This window comes from Abramis brama (genome assembly GCF_963993115.1).
Source record: "Abramis brama genome assembly, chromosome: 19".
Lineage (NCBI taxonomy): Eukaryota > Metazoa > Chordata > Actinopteri > Cypriniformes > Leuciscidae > Abramis > Abramis brama.
In genome coordinates, this window is record NC_139981.1 from 8,118,753 (window position 1) to 8,137,013 (window position 18,261).

Here is an 18,261-nt window from a genome sequence, read left to right on the forward strand (position 1 = left end):
ATATACAAAATAAAGGTGTTATTTAGATCAAATATTCTGGTGATGTTTTCACGCAAGTAGGCAAATTACATTTTTTTTTTTTTTTTTTTTACTTAGGCCTACAAAAAAATATAATTGTAACAACACTTCACTGTACAAACACATGTTGAATGTAGGCTACTACACTGTAAAAAAAAAAAGAAAAAAAAAAAAAGATTTCTAAGTACAATAAACTTGGATGTTTAAGTCATTTCAACTTAAATTACATCAAACTGACTGAAAAAATGTTGAATCTTGTATAACTTATAAAAAAGTTGAAAATTGCTTAACATATTTTGATTAAAGCAATGTAAAACCATATGTTATCATTAACCTATTGATCATATAATTTTTTTTTTCACAGTGTAGGTCTAGATATATGATTTTTACTAATTACATTTTTGTTTCAATGTAAGGTACAGTAAATCAACTCAACTCTTAGTTTGTTTGTTTTTTTCTGTAGAGCTTGTTGTACGTTGTTTTTACATCAAAGCTACAAACATTTTGTTCAGTGCATCAGGATGCATCAGTGCGTGTGTTGTGGGAGGCGGAGCTCCGGGAACAGCTGGACGTTAGCGTTCAGTGAGTCCACACGGCGGGACGCGAGAGAGAGACAGCGCTTATATTCCGAAAGGAGTGAGGCACCAGAATTCTGCTGGAAGAGCTCAGAGAAACACAGAGAGCAAAGGAAGATTACACAGCCGCGGTCATTTGGACGCTTGAGGAGTAATGAGAAACCTGTAGCTGTTACTGGTAATTGATGTTACCGTTTCTGAACAGTCTGCGCTCTGTCTGAGGGTTTAACAAAAGGTGGGAGACACGTCTGCTGTCCCCTATCACAGGGGGGAAGGTGAGATACAGTGTCCACTCTCTACACTACACACACGGCTATTACACTTACGTTAAAGTGCAACTTCAATCGGCCATTTTGCCTGGTTACCAAAAGGATATTCTTCCACATGCTTTTAAAGCGGCTTTTACAGTGTTCAATATAGTCTTAATACAAACACCAGTTAGTCATGGAGCAGAATTTGCAGGCAATGAATTGTTCTGTTGTTTCTACAGGTCCAGAAAAAAGCATAGACAGAATCACAGATATACACTGAGAGTTAAAAATGCTTAAACAAATAGAAAAATACAATATATGAGTATAAAAGTGAAAAAACAAAAACAATGTGCTTATAATAATGCAAAATCCACAGCTTTGCAAACAGGAATGCATTGTGCAATACAAAATCATGTAAAAATGACAGGTAACAGTTTAGTCTGTTTATCAGAGTTGTTGTCATTGTAAAAATTATTATTTACTTATTTTTGTCACAGATATGATATTTGAGATAAGCCGGTTTGGGGTCATGCAACAAGTATAAATGCACATTGATGAGCCGAGGGAGACAGGCTGGCGAAGGCGAAAGAAGTGGATGATTTTGAGGGGAGCAGTAGAGGATTGTGTTGCTGGAGATGTCTCTGTGGATGATCTTACCCGTCAGCCTCCCAGCTCTGACCATCACTGGAATATGGGTCGTGTAAGTCCATTTTATTTCATATCAAATGAAACGATCCTGCTTTGAATGGGTATGGATAAAACCTGTGCAGATGTCAAGTATGCTCTGATTTAAGATTACATCACTTTCAGACTAGTTTGATTTTTAACTGGATGCACACCCAATTCAACAATGTTCTAGGAGGGATATAGACACAATATGTCTGTTTAGTAAATTCCAACTTTATGGTCTATAAGAATAATTGATGTAGTTGTATAGTTGTAATTGTATATGTCACAGATTGTTTTAATAGTGTGATAGCCAGTACATGTAGAATATGTTGAAGCCCTTTATGCAAGTAAATCACAGTTTTAGGTTTGGCCTGCATTGAAATGGTTGCCTTTTCTTCCTACCAAGACCCAGCTAACGTTCTTAAAACTTTGGCTAACATTCTCGCAAGGTTCTCATAAAGTTATGAACAAACTTTCTTCCAGTAACATTAATAGATCATGCGTTTGATCTGGCCTTTAATAATGTTCTCAAAATGTTAGCACAAAAACATTATTTATATACATTGTTCATATAACGTTTTTTTTTGTTTTTTTTCAAAAGGTTCAGAGAACATTAAAAAGTAACATTCCCATATGTTTTTGCAAAATGATAAAATGGAATGTTCCCTTAACGTTCGCTTAAACAAGAAAAAACTTTTTTAAAGCATTCAAAAAGCTGAACCTTGAGAACACTTTTTGGAACATATTTTTGTTAGCTGAGGAGAAAAGTCTGTTATGTCTCAAGGTTTATCTTTTTGGGGCACCTCAAAGCTGCTTCTGAAACATGCAGTTTCGATGTGACATAATTTATTATGGAAAGGTTTATTATTTGTGCAAAGATAATATTACGAGCTAAAACATCTGAAATGCAGCCACTCTCAGTATTCGTGAACCTGCTCTTTGGGGAGTGGGCTATACATAAAACTACAAGCGTGCCCATAACTGACTCGTCTGAACTTGCCTGAAAAATGTTGAAGACTTTGAGGTCATTATTAGTAACTTTGTGATGATACAGAAATGGATTTTCAGGAAGAGAGCTTTGCATGAACCGGCATGCAGTTGATAAGACTAGTAGTTCAAGGTAATATTTAAGAAAAAAGGTTTTTGGCTTCATGTGTGATTGAAGTTGTTGGAAAACTCGAGGGGCTGTGGAATACCTTTTATACAGTTTTATTTGCTTGAAGGTGCTGGCATCTCATTGCTTGTTGTCCCTACTTCCTTCCTGTGGAGAGCTTGCAGGCGCCCTGTTTCTACAGGGAGTTCAAGATCCCCTTCCTCTCCTGTAGAGCCTTGAGTTTGAAGCGACAGAGGTGGTTACATAAGCCTCTGTGAGGAGAGGAGCGAGGAAAACAGAGGAGAGCAACTTAGAGCAGCATCAGTGACTTCTCATCTATTATGCCAGAGAGAGAATGTTTGGTTTATTCTTTCCATGACTCCTGTAGTGAAGGTCTGGGAGAAGTTCCCAATACAACATGGACTAAACGTGCCCCGTATCTATGCAAGAAATGGCATGTTTTCATAGCTGAATATGGAACCTCTAATTATGACCTGTATAAGAACTGTTACCGTTACTAAAAACAACAACATCAACAGTTCAAAGCACGACTGAAACTGACTGGCATGTTCTACTCTCATCGAATTGATTCATAATGCAAGTTTTTTGTTAGTTAAACACTTAATTGGAGGCAGTTTTTGATGAGTATGTAGCCCACAGTTACACCCAAGTGGAATGGTTGTTTAAATTATTCAGGCTGCATTGTAAAAAAAAAAAAGTTTCCATTTAGGCAAGAGCAAGTTTCCAACTCAGTGTTTCCATTTGAACGTTATTTCTATACTTTGAGGCTGTTGTTTATGGTAACGTCGCACATGCTTGCATAGTCCCGCAGTGATGTGCTGTTCCCTGCAACGTTGAACGTACTGTTTATGCAAACAACACTGAGCATATTTATTCATAACAAAGGCTTTATATTTTAAAGCTTGTTGCCTTTAGCAGCTGAAACTGTCAGTGCTACATCTGTGTCCTTGGTGGTACAATACAAGCATTGTGCCTCTCTGGTTGGAGATGTAACCTAATTATCCATTCAGATCAGGTCTGGTCTCTGGTTTGAGTGGACAAGCTCCTGGGGATTGATTTCTCACACTTTCTGTGGTTGCACAGCAAAAGGTGTCTTTGTGAATGACTGGAGTACATGATGTGGAATGGACACTGGTGGAGTCTGCCAGCTGTTTAGGTGGTTGTTTGTAAAAATGTAAGCAATTCAAGAAGGTTAATTAAAACAAGATTATGAAGCATTCATCCTTGCCTCCTCCTTAAACAGCCTTTATTCAGAGTGCTGTATCTTATTAAGACAATTAAAATTGAATTATTATGTACAATACCGATTTAAAAAAAAAAGTTTTTGAAAGAGGTCTCTCTGTTGACCAAGGCTGCATTTATTTGATTGAATGTACAGTGAAAGCACTAACAAGATTGTGAAATATTATTACAATTTAAAATAACTCTTTCTGTTTTAATATATTTTAAAATGTAATTTTGATGGCAAATATTCATGAGCTAAGCCAAGACTTTAATTAAAGGCAAATTTTGTCATCATTTAATTCAATTAAAATGAAAATTCTGTCATCATTTACTCCAAATAAAGATGTACTTTCTGTCTTTTTAGCCCATACAATGGTCACCAAAACTGTTTAGTTACCAACAATCTTCCGAATATCTTCTTTTATGTTCCACAGAAGAAAGAAAGTCATATGGGTTTGGAACCACATGAGGATGAGTAAATGATGACAGAATGTTCTTTTTTGGTTGAACTATCCCTTTAAATGCTTTGAAGTTTGTGGTGCCCTGCTCAAAATAAAAAATGAAGAATTACAAATGTTCAGCCAAAAAATTCACGATTGACTCCTGTCACGAGTTACTTCAGAGAGCGAATCCAAATCTTATGGTGAACAGATGGGCTCCAGTGTCAGAGCGTGTTACTGTGTTGTGCTGTGTTACTCTGTAGCCAGACTGTGTTCTCCTAGGCATGTCTTGTGCGCCTCTCTGGGATGTTGAAAGTGACCTGGTAACAGTCTGCGTGATTATTCACAACACCAGTCAGGGCAGATGGCAGAATGTTTGTTTACCAAATGTAATTTCTCTCAGCGTTGTGCCAAGTGTAGTGCAAGGCTCAGGTGATCTGTCTCGCTGTGGACACACACACACACAAGAAACACACACTATTTACTAGAGATGAAAACAAACCTAATTGCTGCTTAGCCCACATCTGACCCTGCGTGCTGTCAGATGCAGTTACGTTGGACAAATGCAAATGTATTTGTGTGTGTATGTCAACAGTGAGATCTGCATGGGAGAAAGACGTATCCATCGGCAGGTGCCGAGTGTGTTTACCTTCCACAGAGCGCTTAATAGTCTTTTCTTGTCTCATTGTCCATTTGTAATTATGGAAGCTTGTTTCCACCATGGAATAAAATAATAAAAAAGGTAATTGTGACTTTTTATCTCACAATTCTGACTTTTTTCCTCAGAATTGCAAGTTTATATCTTGCTATTCAAACTTTAAAACTTCCCTTTAACTGCTTTATATCTTTATATCAAGTTTCTATCTCACAATTGCGAGAAATAAAGTCAGAATTGCGAGTTTATATCAAAATTGCGAGAAATATAGTCAGAATTGCGAGTTATAAAAGTCAGAATAACTCACAATTATAATTTTTTTGCAGAATGTGAGATATAAACTTGCAATTGCAAGATATAAACTTATGAGAAAAACGGTCCAAATTGTGAAAAAAAAACACAAAAAAAACGTGGTGGAAACAAGTTTCCATAGTAAGCAAATTTTGCTTGCTTGGAAATTCTCTTTCATCAGATTCTGTAAAAGTCAGTAGGCAAAGGTTTGCTTTAACCGTTATCTGATGGTCCTGTGTTCATTGACATCTTATGAGGGTCAGTGTGACAGGACCACGAGTGTGCTGACCTTGTTGCATAAGTGTGAGCAAAGAATGACACATAACGCCAGGGTAAGCTGAAGATGCACAGGTTGAGTTGACCAAGTTTCCAGAGCTCTCCGGTTTTTGGTTCTATGCTAACAGAAAGTCACGTCAAAAGGACATGCACTTCTGATTTTATCTTTGAATACAGGCTGTTGCGGTAGTGAAGGAGAAGCATATTTTTGATAATCCTTTCTTTATGTCCATATGCGGAACCTATAATGATAAAGTAACTTATATGTTTCAGCCCTTAAAGCTCTGGGCTCATGAGTCATACTGCATCTCTTTGCTTAATTTCAGACACCAGTTTACATTGTTCTTGTGGTCAGCTTTGAAACAGTTTTTATTTTGACATGATCATTGGTGCATTCAAGGACAGATTCTTTTAGAACACAGTTTTTATTATGAATTGTTTGTGTCCATTTTATTTAGATGGTGTTTTCATGAGCTACACCAGAAAAAAATTCAAATTCTGTCATCATTTACTCACCCTCAAGATGTTCCAAACCCGTATGAATTTCTTTCTTCTGCTGAATACAAAAGAAGATATTTTGAAGAATGTCAGTAACCAAACAGTTGAGGTGCCCCATTGACTTCCATATAATGTTTTACATACTGGAAGGGAATGAAACGCTGAGCCTGTTTGGTTCCCGACAATTTTCAATATATCTTCTTCAAAAGAAATTCATTCAGGTTTGGAACAACTTGAGGGTGAGTAAATTATGACAGAATATATTTTTTTGGGTGAACTATCCCTTTAACTAATGTTAACAAATATGACCTTATTAGTGTTACTGGTGTACAGAATCAAAAATTCACTTTTCACAATCTATTTTAAACAAGTCGAGGCAAGTAAAACATTTTTTATCTGGGTTGCGCTGATTACATTGTTGCTAATGTACCATAATTTCTATTTTTCCAGGTATGCCATGGCCTTGTATAATCAACATGTCTGTCCTGTGGACAACTGGTAAGAAGTCTTCTTTTTAAACTAAATATCATTGTGTCCACTTTTCAAAAGTTATTTATTTGATTTTTAATTGTAAGATTTAATTAAATATATGTAATTTAATGATTAAATATATTCAATATTTTAAACTACAATAACACTTTAATGCACATAAAATATAAAAATGAAAAAGATTTAAAAAGAAATGTATTAAGCATTTACACAAGTATTTTTATTTGTATATGTTTATTAATGTATTGGTAACTGAAATATGCATATTTTCATCTTTTGAAAGAAGAGAGCTCATTTGAGCTCGAAGGATATTAACCATTTACCGATACTGAGCTAACACCTTTTTAAAATGCACACATCCGACAAAGAGCTCCTGGCATTGTGTCTAATACACTTCTACACTACCATCTGCACTAATGAGTAATGTATTTGATATGAGATGTTGAGCGAGTGTCCAGATCCTTTCTTATTAACTTGTATGGCTTAAGGACGTGTCAGCCAATGAAGAATTGCAGGTTAACTTGTGCTTTTAGTCAAACATTAGCATACTGAGCATAGCAGTGTCTAGGTAACTTAAATGTTAGTGCTGCTGTTGGGCTTACACTGTACCTTAATTATTTAAAATGGTAAAAATGGCATCTGTGTCTGGGTCCATGAGCAGAAGCAGTCGGAGAGGATTACTCATTAATATGACTTGTGAATAAAAGGAATTAATGAATAAAACCCACTGTCTCAGAATATCAGTGAAAAATGTGTACTTTATGTTTAGGTGTCATGTGCAGATCAAATAAAACATTTATTTTGTTAATATTGGATAGTGGATAGTGGAGCTAAAGCTGAGCTAACAAGATCAAATTCGGTCTGTTTAATGAAATTCAGCCCAAAGGCTGCTTTTACCTTTTTATGTGCTTTGCATTCCTGGGTAATTTTTACACTCTGGAAACAACAGTGGTCTTTCAGTTTTTTCCTCCTGGTGGGAGGAGCATTAGTCCTGTAGTGAAGGATGTGTTTGCTTTAGTAATGAAGTGTAGCCACATTATGTTTGCCTTGAGTTCTGCACGGTGTAGAATGATTCAAAGTTATGGCGGCTGTCAAAACACGTTTATGTTAATGGAAGTGAGTTGTAACTCTGATCATATCATCCAGTGTACAGTAGGAATGCAGCGCTGTGTAACTTGTCCAAATTCACAGACAGATGCAGCTTTCCTAACACTCAGGTCTGTCTGGTATGATTGACTATTATTTATAGCAAGTGAGCAAGATCTTAAAGTAGACTCCCACAAACCTGAGGGACTCAGTTATACTGTAACTCCATAATGTATACGTTTTTGTATTTATATCTTTGTATTTGTTTGCTTACAGGATGTATAACCAGTCATGTGAGGTGGATCTGCCAATGCAGAGGGGACAAACCCTATGCTGTACTCTGGACAACGTTCCTCTCATAAGGTCTGTATCAAGTAACAGTAAGAAAAACACTGATAATGGTTAACAGGGGTGTAGATTTAGCCCTAATTAAGATTTAGTGACATAATATCTTTTGTACAGTACAGGTCAAAAGTTTGGAAACATTACGATTTGTTTATATTTTTGAAAGAAGTCTCTAATGCTTATCAAGGCTGCGTTTATTTGATCAAAAATACAGAAAAAAAACAGTAATATTGTGAAATATTATTACAACTTAAAATAATAGTTTTCTATTTGAATATACTTTAAAAAATAATTTATTCCTGTGATGCAAAGCTGAATTTTCAGCATCATTACTCCAGTCTTCAGTGTCACATGTGACATCCAGTCTATCACATGATTCTTTAGAAATCATTCTAATATTCTGATTTATTATGAGTGTTGGAAACAGTTCTGCTGCCTAATATATTTGATGAATAAAAGGTTAAAAAGAACTGCATTTATTCAAAATAAAAAAAATATTTTCTAATAATATAAATCTTCTTTACTATCACTTTTTATCAATTTAACACATCCTTGCTGAATAAAAGTATTGATTTATTTCAAAAAAAAATAAAATAAAAAATTACTGACCCCAAATTACTGACCAGTAGTGTATATTGTTGTTACAAAAGATTTCTATTTTTTTAAAATTTGCTTCTTTTTTTATTTTATTTTTTTACTTTTTATTCATCAAAGTATCCTAAAAAAGTATCACAGGTTATGAAAAAAAATTAAGCAGCAGAACTGTTTCCAACTTTGATAATGAATCATCATATTAGAATGATTTCTGAAGGATCATGTGATAGACTGGAGTAATGATCCTGAAAATTCAGCTTTGCATCACAGAAATAAATGATAATTTAAAGTATAATAAATTGAAAACCAATTATTTTTAATTGTAATAATATATCACAATATTAAAAAAAAATCTGTATTTTTGATCAAATAAATGCAGGCTTGATGAGCAGAAGAAACTTTTTTCTAAAACATTAAAAATAGTAATGTTTCCAAACTTTTGACCTGTACTGTAGTTGTATTGTATTTTTTATGTTTAATATTTTTTTAATGCAATAACAGAATTACTTGAGCTTTACAAATGGAGGAAACACTACAGTTTGTGGAACATTGAGAAAATGGTTATTATGGAGATTATTTACATGCCATGCTGAATGATTCCTTGTCATGCTGTAGAAAGGGTCCAAAATGATGCAACTTCTTCAGGGTGACAATGTGCACAATATATGGAACACCGCTAAACATTAACATTAACATTTTTTTTTTTTTGGTCGAGTACAACTAAATCACCATTAAAGTACAGACAATTGATGTTTAAAGTGCCCCTATTATGCTATTTTAAAGGTTCCTCATTTTGTTTTGGAGGCCTCCTACAATAAGTTGTACATGCATCATAGGTCAAAAAACTTAAATTTTCTCATAATATACATTGCGCATCACCTCATTTCTCAAAGAGTCTGAAAACGATTTGTTCGAAGATTCAGTCTCTCTAAACCCCTCCTTTCTGCTCTGATTGGTCAGATGGCCCAGTCTGTTGTGATTGGTCTAACACTTACAGCGCATGTCGGGAACGAAACGCCTATTGTCATATCTAAATTTCAGCTCCGGAGCTTCCTCAGCACTTTTATCATCAGTTTTACCGTTACAATTCGAGCCTGAGTCTTCATCCTTTGGAAGTGCAAAGTGGATTCAGAAAACAGCATCTTCTCGACATGTTGACAACATGAACCAAACTCTTCCAGGTCTCAGCTACAACTACAGTGTTTAAGGGTGGGGCAAAGTAGATGTTGTTCACATGCAGCCAATGAAAATCATCTCCTGCGTCGTTGTTACTAAGCAACAGGGGTAAACAGCTGTTGCTTTGATGATGCAAACGCATTGCTGCTCGGACCCAAATAATACAGCGGTAACCCAATCCAGTGGGGGCAGGGGGAGCAGTCAAACTCATGTTCGGACCAGACAATTGATCCAAGTTTGAAAGCACCCTAATAATTCCCACTACCAAAAATATGAAATCTGTGTTTCATTTAAAAATCTCCAAAATTAAATCCAAAGTGCACCTTATTCCTGGAAAGTGCCCCTTCTCAGCCAGCCTCCCTCCCTACCTGACGCAGTGGTCTGTGACTGTCAGCACATTCTTCATTCAACAACCCCTTCCTTTCCTCTGCACACATCTCTTGTTTTTCTCTGGTGTGTCATTTCTCCTTTCCTCCATCTAAAGACTGAGGGGTCAGGGAGAAACAGGAATCTTGAAACATTGTTATGTGTGACCTACTCTGCACCTTTAACAAGCAGTTTCAGTATAAGGGATATTTCACCCAAAAATGAAAATTCTGTCATTATTTACTCACCCTCAAATTGTTCCAAATTTCTTTCTTCTGCTGAACACAAAGGAAGATATTTTGAAGAATGTTTGTAACCAAACATTTGTGGGGCACCATTGACTTCCATAGTATTTTTTTCCATACTATGGAAGGAAATGGTGCCCCACAACTGTTTCGTTCCTGACATTCTTCAACATATCTTCTTCAGCTTCTTTCTTCTGTTCAGCAGAAGAAAGAAATTCATACAGGTTTGGAACAACTTGAGGGTGAGTAAATGCGGACAGAATTAACATTTATGGGTGAACTATCCCTTTAAGAGAAATTTTCCTCGCTGAGAGAAAAACTCTTCAGGAACTGCCACTTGTCCACCACACAAAGGAATTTCCCAAATTACTGAGGAAAAAACAAAACCATACTGACAGAAATGTCAAGAACATTGAGATTGTTTAGCGTCATTTATTTGACTTTTCTAGGCATTTTCTCATCAAAGGGAAATCTGACAATGGATATATTGTGGATTCTGGAATAACTTGTGGGATCTTTGACCCGAGCTGTTTAATAGACCGTCTGTCTCTGTTGCCTTCAGAGCTGTGTGGTTTATGGAGTATGAGAACTTGAGTTATATGCGAAATGTCTTTGGGTGTGTCCATGATCTGCATTTCCACTACCAGCAGTGTGAGTGTTTTTGTGTGTGTTTGTGTGTGGGTTTATTTTGACTGCTACCCAGCATAGTCTGCGGTTCTTAGCCTTAAGGTATCTGAAGTGGGTGAAAGGTCAAATCCACACACACACTCACAAAACCTTGGAACGGCATACTCGTTTTTTAGCTTATCATTATAGAGCTTAACACCTCAGTGATGTATTTATAGAAAGCATTGCTTTATGTAATCCAGTCGAGGCTCATTTGGCAGAAAATTGGTTAAGGGTAGCTGAGTTTGCTTCAGGGAATTTGTAGAAATTAAGGGCCATATTTACTAAACAGGGAAAATTAGCATGAGAGCGCAATCCCATAAAAGTGCCGATGGGAGTGGAAAGTTCTGAAATGAAAGATCACAGATGCAGCCGGATCATTTCCATAATGACCAACGCAATCTACCAAGAGCAGTGCAAATTTGCGTCTGGTTTAAGACATGACTAGTGCAAACTGATTACCGTGATTTTGTCAAGTGAGGCATGTTCCTTGATCAACATATTTTGTTGATCCTGGAACAACATTCCTGTAAGAAAATTTAGTCTTAACCCTATTCCTACAACTAAACCTAACTCTACCAATAAGTTATTCCTAAAATAAGAGGGAAGTGATAGGTGCATAACACTGATGTAGAAGCACCTAACCCTGGTTCTAAGCCTAAACTTGACATAAACTGTAAACTTGTCCCTCAAATCTGATTGGTTGATTTGAATGTTGTTTGGTATGTTCTCAATCTTCACACTGAGCTATTGTATGGTTTCAAAAGACTTGAAATAAAGTGCACATGTCATATGTATCACTTTTATGAGACTATTATAATACTTTTTTTTGGGTCATTTTTTACAATTTTGTTTCCATGAATTGTTTGTTTGGAAAAGACCTGTGTGAAGATTCTTCAATCTACCTACAGAAGAAAGAAAGTCATACAGGTTTAGAAAGGCATAAGGGCGATTACATAATGACAGAATTTACATTTGAAGTATCCCTTTAAGACAGTGAATGCAATGAGATGTTGGAAAGTTGGAAGCCAGCCATTCTCAGAACTTTTTGCTTGACTTTAAATTGAAGTTTGTTTACTCCATACTGTATATTTACAGCTGCATCTTCTTTTGAAAGCTTCATACCATGGTGACATGTTATATAAAGCTGAACTGGTCTTCAGTAAAGATTATCTATGCATTAAGGAGGAAGATTTCCTTTCATGGTGAGGCGCTTGCACAGTCTTTCATCAGTCGAGGCCCTATCTCTGCTTATCTTTTGCCATTTCCCATACAGTGTGACAGCTGTGGGAGAATAGCCGAGGGTCCTCAAGCCCTTTTCTAGCTCCATCCGTCTTTTTCCCAATAATCCACAGCTGCCAGTCTGCTCCCAAGAGCCAGAGTGTCCTATTTTAGTCCACTGCCAATGGGAGTTCATCCCTCAGGACCCTTTGCTTTGGAATGAGCATGTATGTATGTATGTGTGTTTATTCATGTGGTGAGAACCCTGGGCATCTAACCTCTGTTCTGATGTTCTGATCTGCAGTAAATGCGGCACACTTCCTCCAGAGAGCTGCTTCTTCAGTCTCATCTGCAGCACAGGATCCTTTATGGGTGAGTTTACAATGTGCATCTTTTTTTGTGAAACCATGTATTTTGATATTAATTTGTTTATATTTATTTATTTATTTATTTTATTTTATTTATTTATTTTTTGTTTTTGTATAAATTGTTCATAAGGGTCATATGGACATTACGTATGTTGTGTTGTGTTATTCCTGGTGTTTCCATAATGTTGGTAACTTGATGCACCTGAAGGTGCTGATGATTTGCGGAATGAGGTTCACCTGTGATGTGTGTTTTTTTTTTAAAACAATCTTTTCGGTGTTTCACAGTACACACTGATGATGGCTTAGGCCGAAACGCGTCTGTGAGGACATAGTAATAATAAATTTATGAAAATATAACCTGAGAGTGCGGTTTTTCATCTTTATTTTGATAAACGTCTTTATTACTCGCACCCATCAATTGTTTTGGGAGTTGAGCGCGCCTGTTCTTAATACAATGTGCATCTGCCACTTACACTACTGTTCAAAAGTTTAATGTGAAATATATTTTAAATTTAAAATTTTAAAACAGTTAAAACAGCGAAAACAGTTGTGCTGCTTAATATTTTTGTGGAAACCATTGTGCATTTTATCAGGAATCTTTGATCAATAGAAAGTTAAAGAACAGCATTTGTTTGAAATAGAAATCTTTTGTAACATTGCAAATGTCTTTACTGTCAATTTGAGCATTCTTGCTATATAAAGTATTAATTTCTTTTAAAAAAACTTACTGACCCCAAACTTTTAAACATTAATGTACATTCTTTTAATTTGAATTTGTGTTTGCATTTAATTTCAAATAATGGCTGTGAAAAATATTGGTGTCAAAAAATGTAAACAAGTTTTAAACACTCTCACAATCTGCAAACAGAAAGCGTCACCCTAAAACTGGCTGTGTCGGGCTGGTTGGGATGCTCAAACATAGAGAGCAGGAAAATCAACCTGCAGATAGGTTACTTACTGCATAGTCTTCTCTGCATTTTAAGCTAGGATAGGAAAAAATTAAAATTTGCAAATTGCTCACTTCACCTTTTAGCATCAACATTTTTCCTCTCATTTATTACAACATTCCTGAACTTCATTTTGATTTTGGAATTTCAAATCAATCTATAGTTCACTCCCCAGTAAATGATTCCCATCTGTGGCACAATGATTCACTGTCTGGGCTGCAATCAGCTCAGGAAACCACGGGCTTAGCGTTTGCGTATGTGGAATATCACTGCCACTGGTTGACGAACTATACAAGGCCAACTATCTTTAACAATACGGATGTGTTTATGTTCACTGATGTCAGATTTTTAGGGGAAGACGTTATCGTCTAAAAGCTGACGATACACACTGCTCATTCTCTAAACTTGCCCGGAAAAGCTTTGAGTGTCATTTTGATATTTCACAACTCAAAAAAGCTGGGTGGGTGTATATGTGTGTTCAAGCATTTATAAAACTGAACGGTCAATGCGGTCACTGCACATTACCAAACGTTGTCATCAGACACCAAGTGAGTTGCTGAGGATGAATCATCTTCAGAAATTATCTGAATTGAATTTGAATTACATCAGCAAAAACAATGACCAGAGGGCTATTTCAAAGCAGATAAACAAGAACAGAAATCCACCTAAAATACAAATGTTAATAGCTAACATTTTGATATTTGAGCTGTATCGAATTACGAAACATCTTGTTTTTTAAAATAACTGCTGAGTCATATCCATAAGTCTTGCTCGTGGTGCTCCTCGAACATAAATTCAGCTGTATTCTGTGCGAACAATGCTGTACTCCTTGCAGATACTGTCGGTTACAGCCGAGTGCAAACTATACAGCAGGTCTGTGAAAAGAGAGAATCATTGGTTGAGCATGACCTCTGACCTGAGCGTCTGGGGCTGGTGGCGGTGTCCATGCTGAGAGCTGAAGGGCTGTATTGTTGTGTCCAATCCTCCACCCTGTGTAACTATAAGTGAGAGTGTTCTCCTGCTGGGAGACTCGGTCTCTGCCTGTTTGCACAAGGACATTTTCGTTGTTCGTCAAACAATACAAGAAAGTTGTGTTTTGAATTCTTTTTTGAAAGTGCATCTTACATAACACGACTATCAAACGAAACCTCCTCGTATGCTACGTGATTTATTGCATCACTGTTCCAGGACAATAGGATCTTAATGCAGTTGTTTACTCTAAAACATTTATAAAATGCAATGCACACCTGCCAAAAAATTGCATGCCGACTGTTCGATCAAGGGTGACAATCAGTTCCCCAGGGCTGCATTGTTTTCTCGTGGCTTATATAATACTCAGTGTTCCCGAATCTGAGCTCTTTTTGAAGTCAGCATGGCACTAGAGGAAACATCTTTCAGCAGTGTTGCACTCTAACAGAAGGGAAACAGGGTGGAGAGAGTTCACAGCAGGAACTGACCGAAGCTAGTTTAGGCTCCCGAGGACCTTGTGACAGGGCAGTTGTTTACTTTTATCTCCTGTTTTTTGTTCTCTTGAGGGAATGCTACACCAACGTGAAACCCCGTGATCCATAAATACACAGGTGTTGTCTCGCTAATGTGTTTGGGCTGCAGTATTTCCGCCACATTTCACCCCTTACAAACTGGAACCTTCTCATGTGAATACACAGAAATTAGGGGAGATTGCGTGACTGAGATACTGTATGAGCGCTGATTTAGAGTTCTCATACAGTATTCCTCACAAGCTACAGTACTTTTCACTTCTCACTGCACATCAAGGGGTTTTCCATGGACTATTGGCGAACGAGTCTCTTTTAAATCAGCATTGTTATTGTAAACTAAAACTATTAACAATCGTTGTTGTTAACTGAAAAAAACCCTAAAAGAATAGTTGAAAAGCTTATGTAAATGAAAATGAAATACTAATGTAAAAAAAAAAAAAAAACGGCTAATAGGCTAAACATTGCCATTAATGTAGAGTGAGTTTGATTGGGGTTGAACATAGCTTTGTTTGTCTGTTAAGTGTGGTGGTAGTTACATAGCAGAAATAATAATTGCACATGTCTGATGGACACCATGTGTTTCTGAGTCCCCAGTCTTGTTTTCTGCATTCTGAGGCCAAGAGCCAGGAAACCGTGCTTACAAACACACCTACACACAAACATATACACAGATAGGCAGTTGGAAAGACCATTTGTGGGCTTTCGTTACGCCCTGCGTTTAGGGAATCTGGGTTTGTCCTGAGCACAAGAAGTTAAAGTCAGCAGTAAGCAGGTATTTTTAGCTATTTGCAGATTGCTGCGTATGCTGAAGTCCCATTGTTTCCTGTGCCCGTATCAACTGAGGGCCTATTCATGAGCGAGACGGCAACAGTAGATGCTTGGGAAGGAAGACTGCAGCTAACAGTGTAGTCTAATGCAGTTAACAACTATTATGGTCCACGTTTTCTGTTGCTGTTGTGCCGTTTCAGCTGGATTTTATTAAACCGAGTTAATTTCCTTCATCTGCGGACATGTTGTTTGTTTTTCCATGCTCGTAACTTCTCCTACAACATGCTGTATTGAACATCTTAAATGAGTTGCTATCTCAAAAGTTACATAAAGCCTCTTATATGTAAAATTTGTTTCTTGCTGAAAAGACCAGCATGGATGGTTACACAGCATGTTGTGTTTTGGATGCTGGTCCTTAGTGGGCTCTTGATCAAGCTTAACCAGCAAGACTTTCTTGATCAACCACCTCCATCATGCTGGTTGACCTGCATCATCAGCTACTGGTCAGCAACATGGCTACAGTGGTCCGAAAGCAAGACCAGCACTTACCAGCTTGAAAATTCATGCTGGTCTTTCCTGCAGCGTTTCTTTAGGTAAATGTGTCACGATAGCTGTAATGTTGACTCAGAAGTACATCCAGGAACATTCTCGTTGGTGGATTGGGCTGAGAAAGGAGGGGTGGTTTATTGTCTGTCCTCTCTCCCCAACACTTTGCCACTCTAACAGGCCACATCTGCCACAGTCAGTTTTCATTAAGCATTAACCCAGCAGTAAAACAGTTGAGCAGATTGCAGCAGCTTGATTTACGTTCAAGATCTCACCATGAAGCCCCTCTTTTATTCTCTCGCTTCTCATCTTTCCACGTTGCCTGCCTCTTTAGACTTTCCAGAAAAACAATGGATTTTCTTGACCAAAAAACAATACTGAACTCGTTGTTTTGTCAAAGTGAGTCTGACTAGTTTGGAGATGAGTAAATATACTATTCTGCTTCCGTCTCATTAGTCACACTAACATAGTAAGGTAATCTACTGTATGTCATCAAGACATATTTATACAAACATCTGATAAAACAACATGAAAAGAGCAAATTAACTTGTTTCAGAACTTCAAATATAGCTAATGCTGAATTTTGAATTCTTTTAAAATATGTAGGTATGGGCTACCCTTAAAAAGTTTGGGGGCAAGTACAATTTTTTGTTAAATAAGTTAATACTTTTATTGAGCAATAGTCCAGTCATTTTATGAAAAAAGGTTGAACAAATTGCAACAGAAGCAAACTCAACTGATTTTGTATCCTCAATATGTCCTGAGTAAGGAAAAAAAAGCCCCGAAGAATCCCATAGGGGAAAGGTTCGAAAAAGACACAAATATAGTCTATTCATTCTTTTTCTTGCGTGAATAGAGTAAAAAAATGTAGCCTTTAGATATCACCATGAAAATTACTGAGTTGATTACTTACATCAAGACAAACAAAAAAATGTATTACAAGTTTTTTTAAATTGTTTGTTAACATGGACAAACGGTGCATAATCTAATTACTTATGTGCTAATTTGCATAAATACCACAACAGATCTAAACATTGGGTATAGCCAGGTGAAAATGTCTTGTTGACATATAACAGTAAAATACTTGATGTTAAGGTCTGAATGGAACACATTTAGGCTATACATGAGCATTAATACATAGAGGCAGGAAGAAGTACTTTAGAAACCAGCCTTTATTAATTTTTAAGAGATGGGGTTTGGGGCTGAGTCCGTGGGACTGTTTCTGGGGGACGAGTCTGAGGGAAGAACAGGAGACAATGGTAAGGAGAATGCAGAAGACAAAAGGTAGGTAAAATAAAAAGTGAATCCCCAGAAACAGTCCCACGGACCCAGCCCTAAACCCCATCTCTGCAATAATAATTAATAAAGGCTGGTTTCTAAAGTACTTCTTCCTGCCTCTATGTATGTTGTAGTATTTATGCAAATTAGCACATACGTAATTAGATTATGCACCGTTTGTCCATGTTAACAAACAATTAAAAAAAACTTGTAATACATTTTTTTGTTTGTCTTGATGTAAGTAATCAACTCAGTAATTTTCATGGTGATATCTAAAGGTTAAAATTTTTACTCTATTCACGTAAGAAAAAGAATGAATAGGCTATATTTTGTCTTTTTCGAAACTTTCCCCTAATGGGATTCTTCTGGCCTCTTTTTTCCTTACTCAGGACATATTGAGGATACAAAATCAGTTGAGTTTGCTTCTGTTGCAATTTGTTCAAGGTTGACCCCCATTTTGGCTTAAAATGACTGGACTACAAGGACAAGTGACAGTTTATAATGTTACAAAATGTTGCTATGTAAAAATAAATGCTGTTCTTTTAAACTAACACTGTATCACAGTTTTGACAAAAATATTAAGCAGCAGAACTGTTTTCACCATTGAAAAATAATGTTTTCAGATATGTTTCTTGAGCACCAAATGATTTCTGAAG

The 18,261-nt window shown here is 36.6% G+C and overlaps 1 protein-coding gene across 2 annotated transcripts in view; it reads left to right on the top strand.

The window, feature by feature from the left end:
* The first annotated feature begins 528 nt into the window (after positions 1 to 528).
* LOC311069747 (transmembrane protein 150A) overlaps positions 529 to 18,261 on the top strand; it is a 35,721-nt gene continuing 17,988 nt past the window's right edge. Inside the window, exons 1-5 of one of the 2 annotated variants that reach the window (XM_084093162.1) lie at positions 529 to 868; positions 1,342 to 1,544; positions 6,462 to 6,509; positions 7,863 to 7,949; positions 12,504 to 12,571. In XM_084093162.1, coding sequence (XP_083949288.1) covers positions 1,480 to 1,544; positions 6,462 to 6,509; positions 7,863 to 7,949; positions 12,504 to 12,571 — 268 coding nt within the window. In that variant the 5' untranslated portion in view covers positions 529 to 868; positions 1,342 to 1,479. The remainder of the gene's footprint in view (positions 869 to 1,341; positions 1,545 to 6,461; positions 6,510 to 7,862; positions 7,950 to 12,503; positions 12,572 to 18,261) is intronic. The other variant, XR_014603556.1, reaches the window with a different exon arrangement.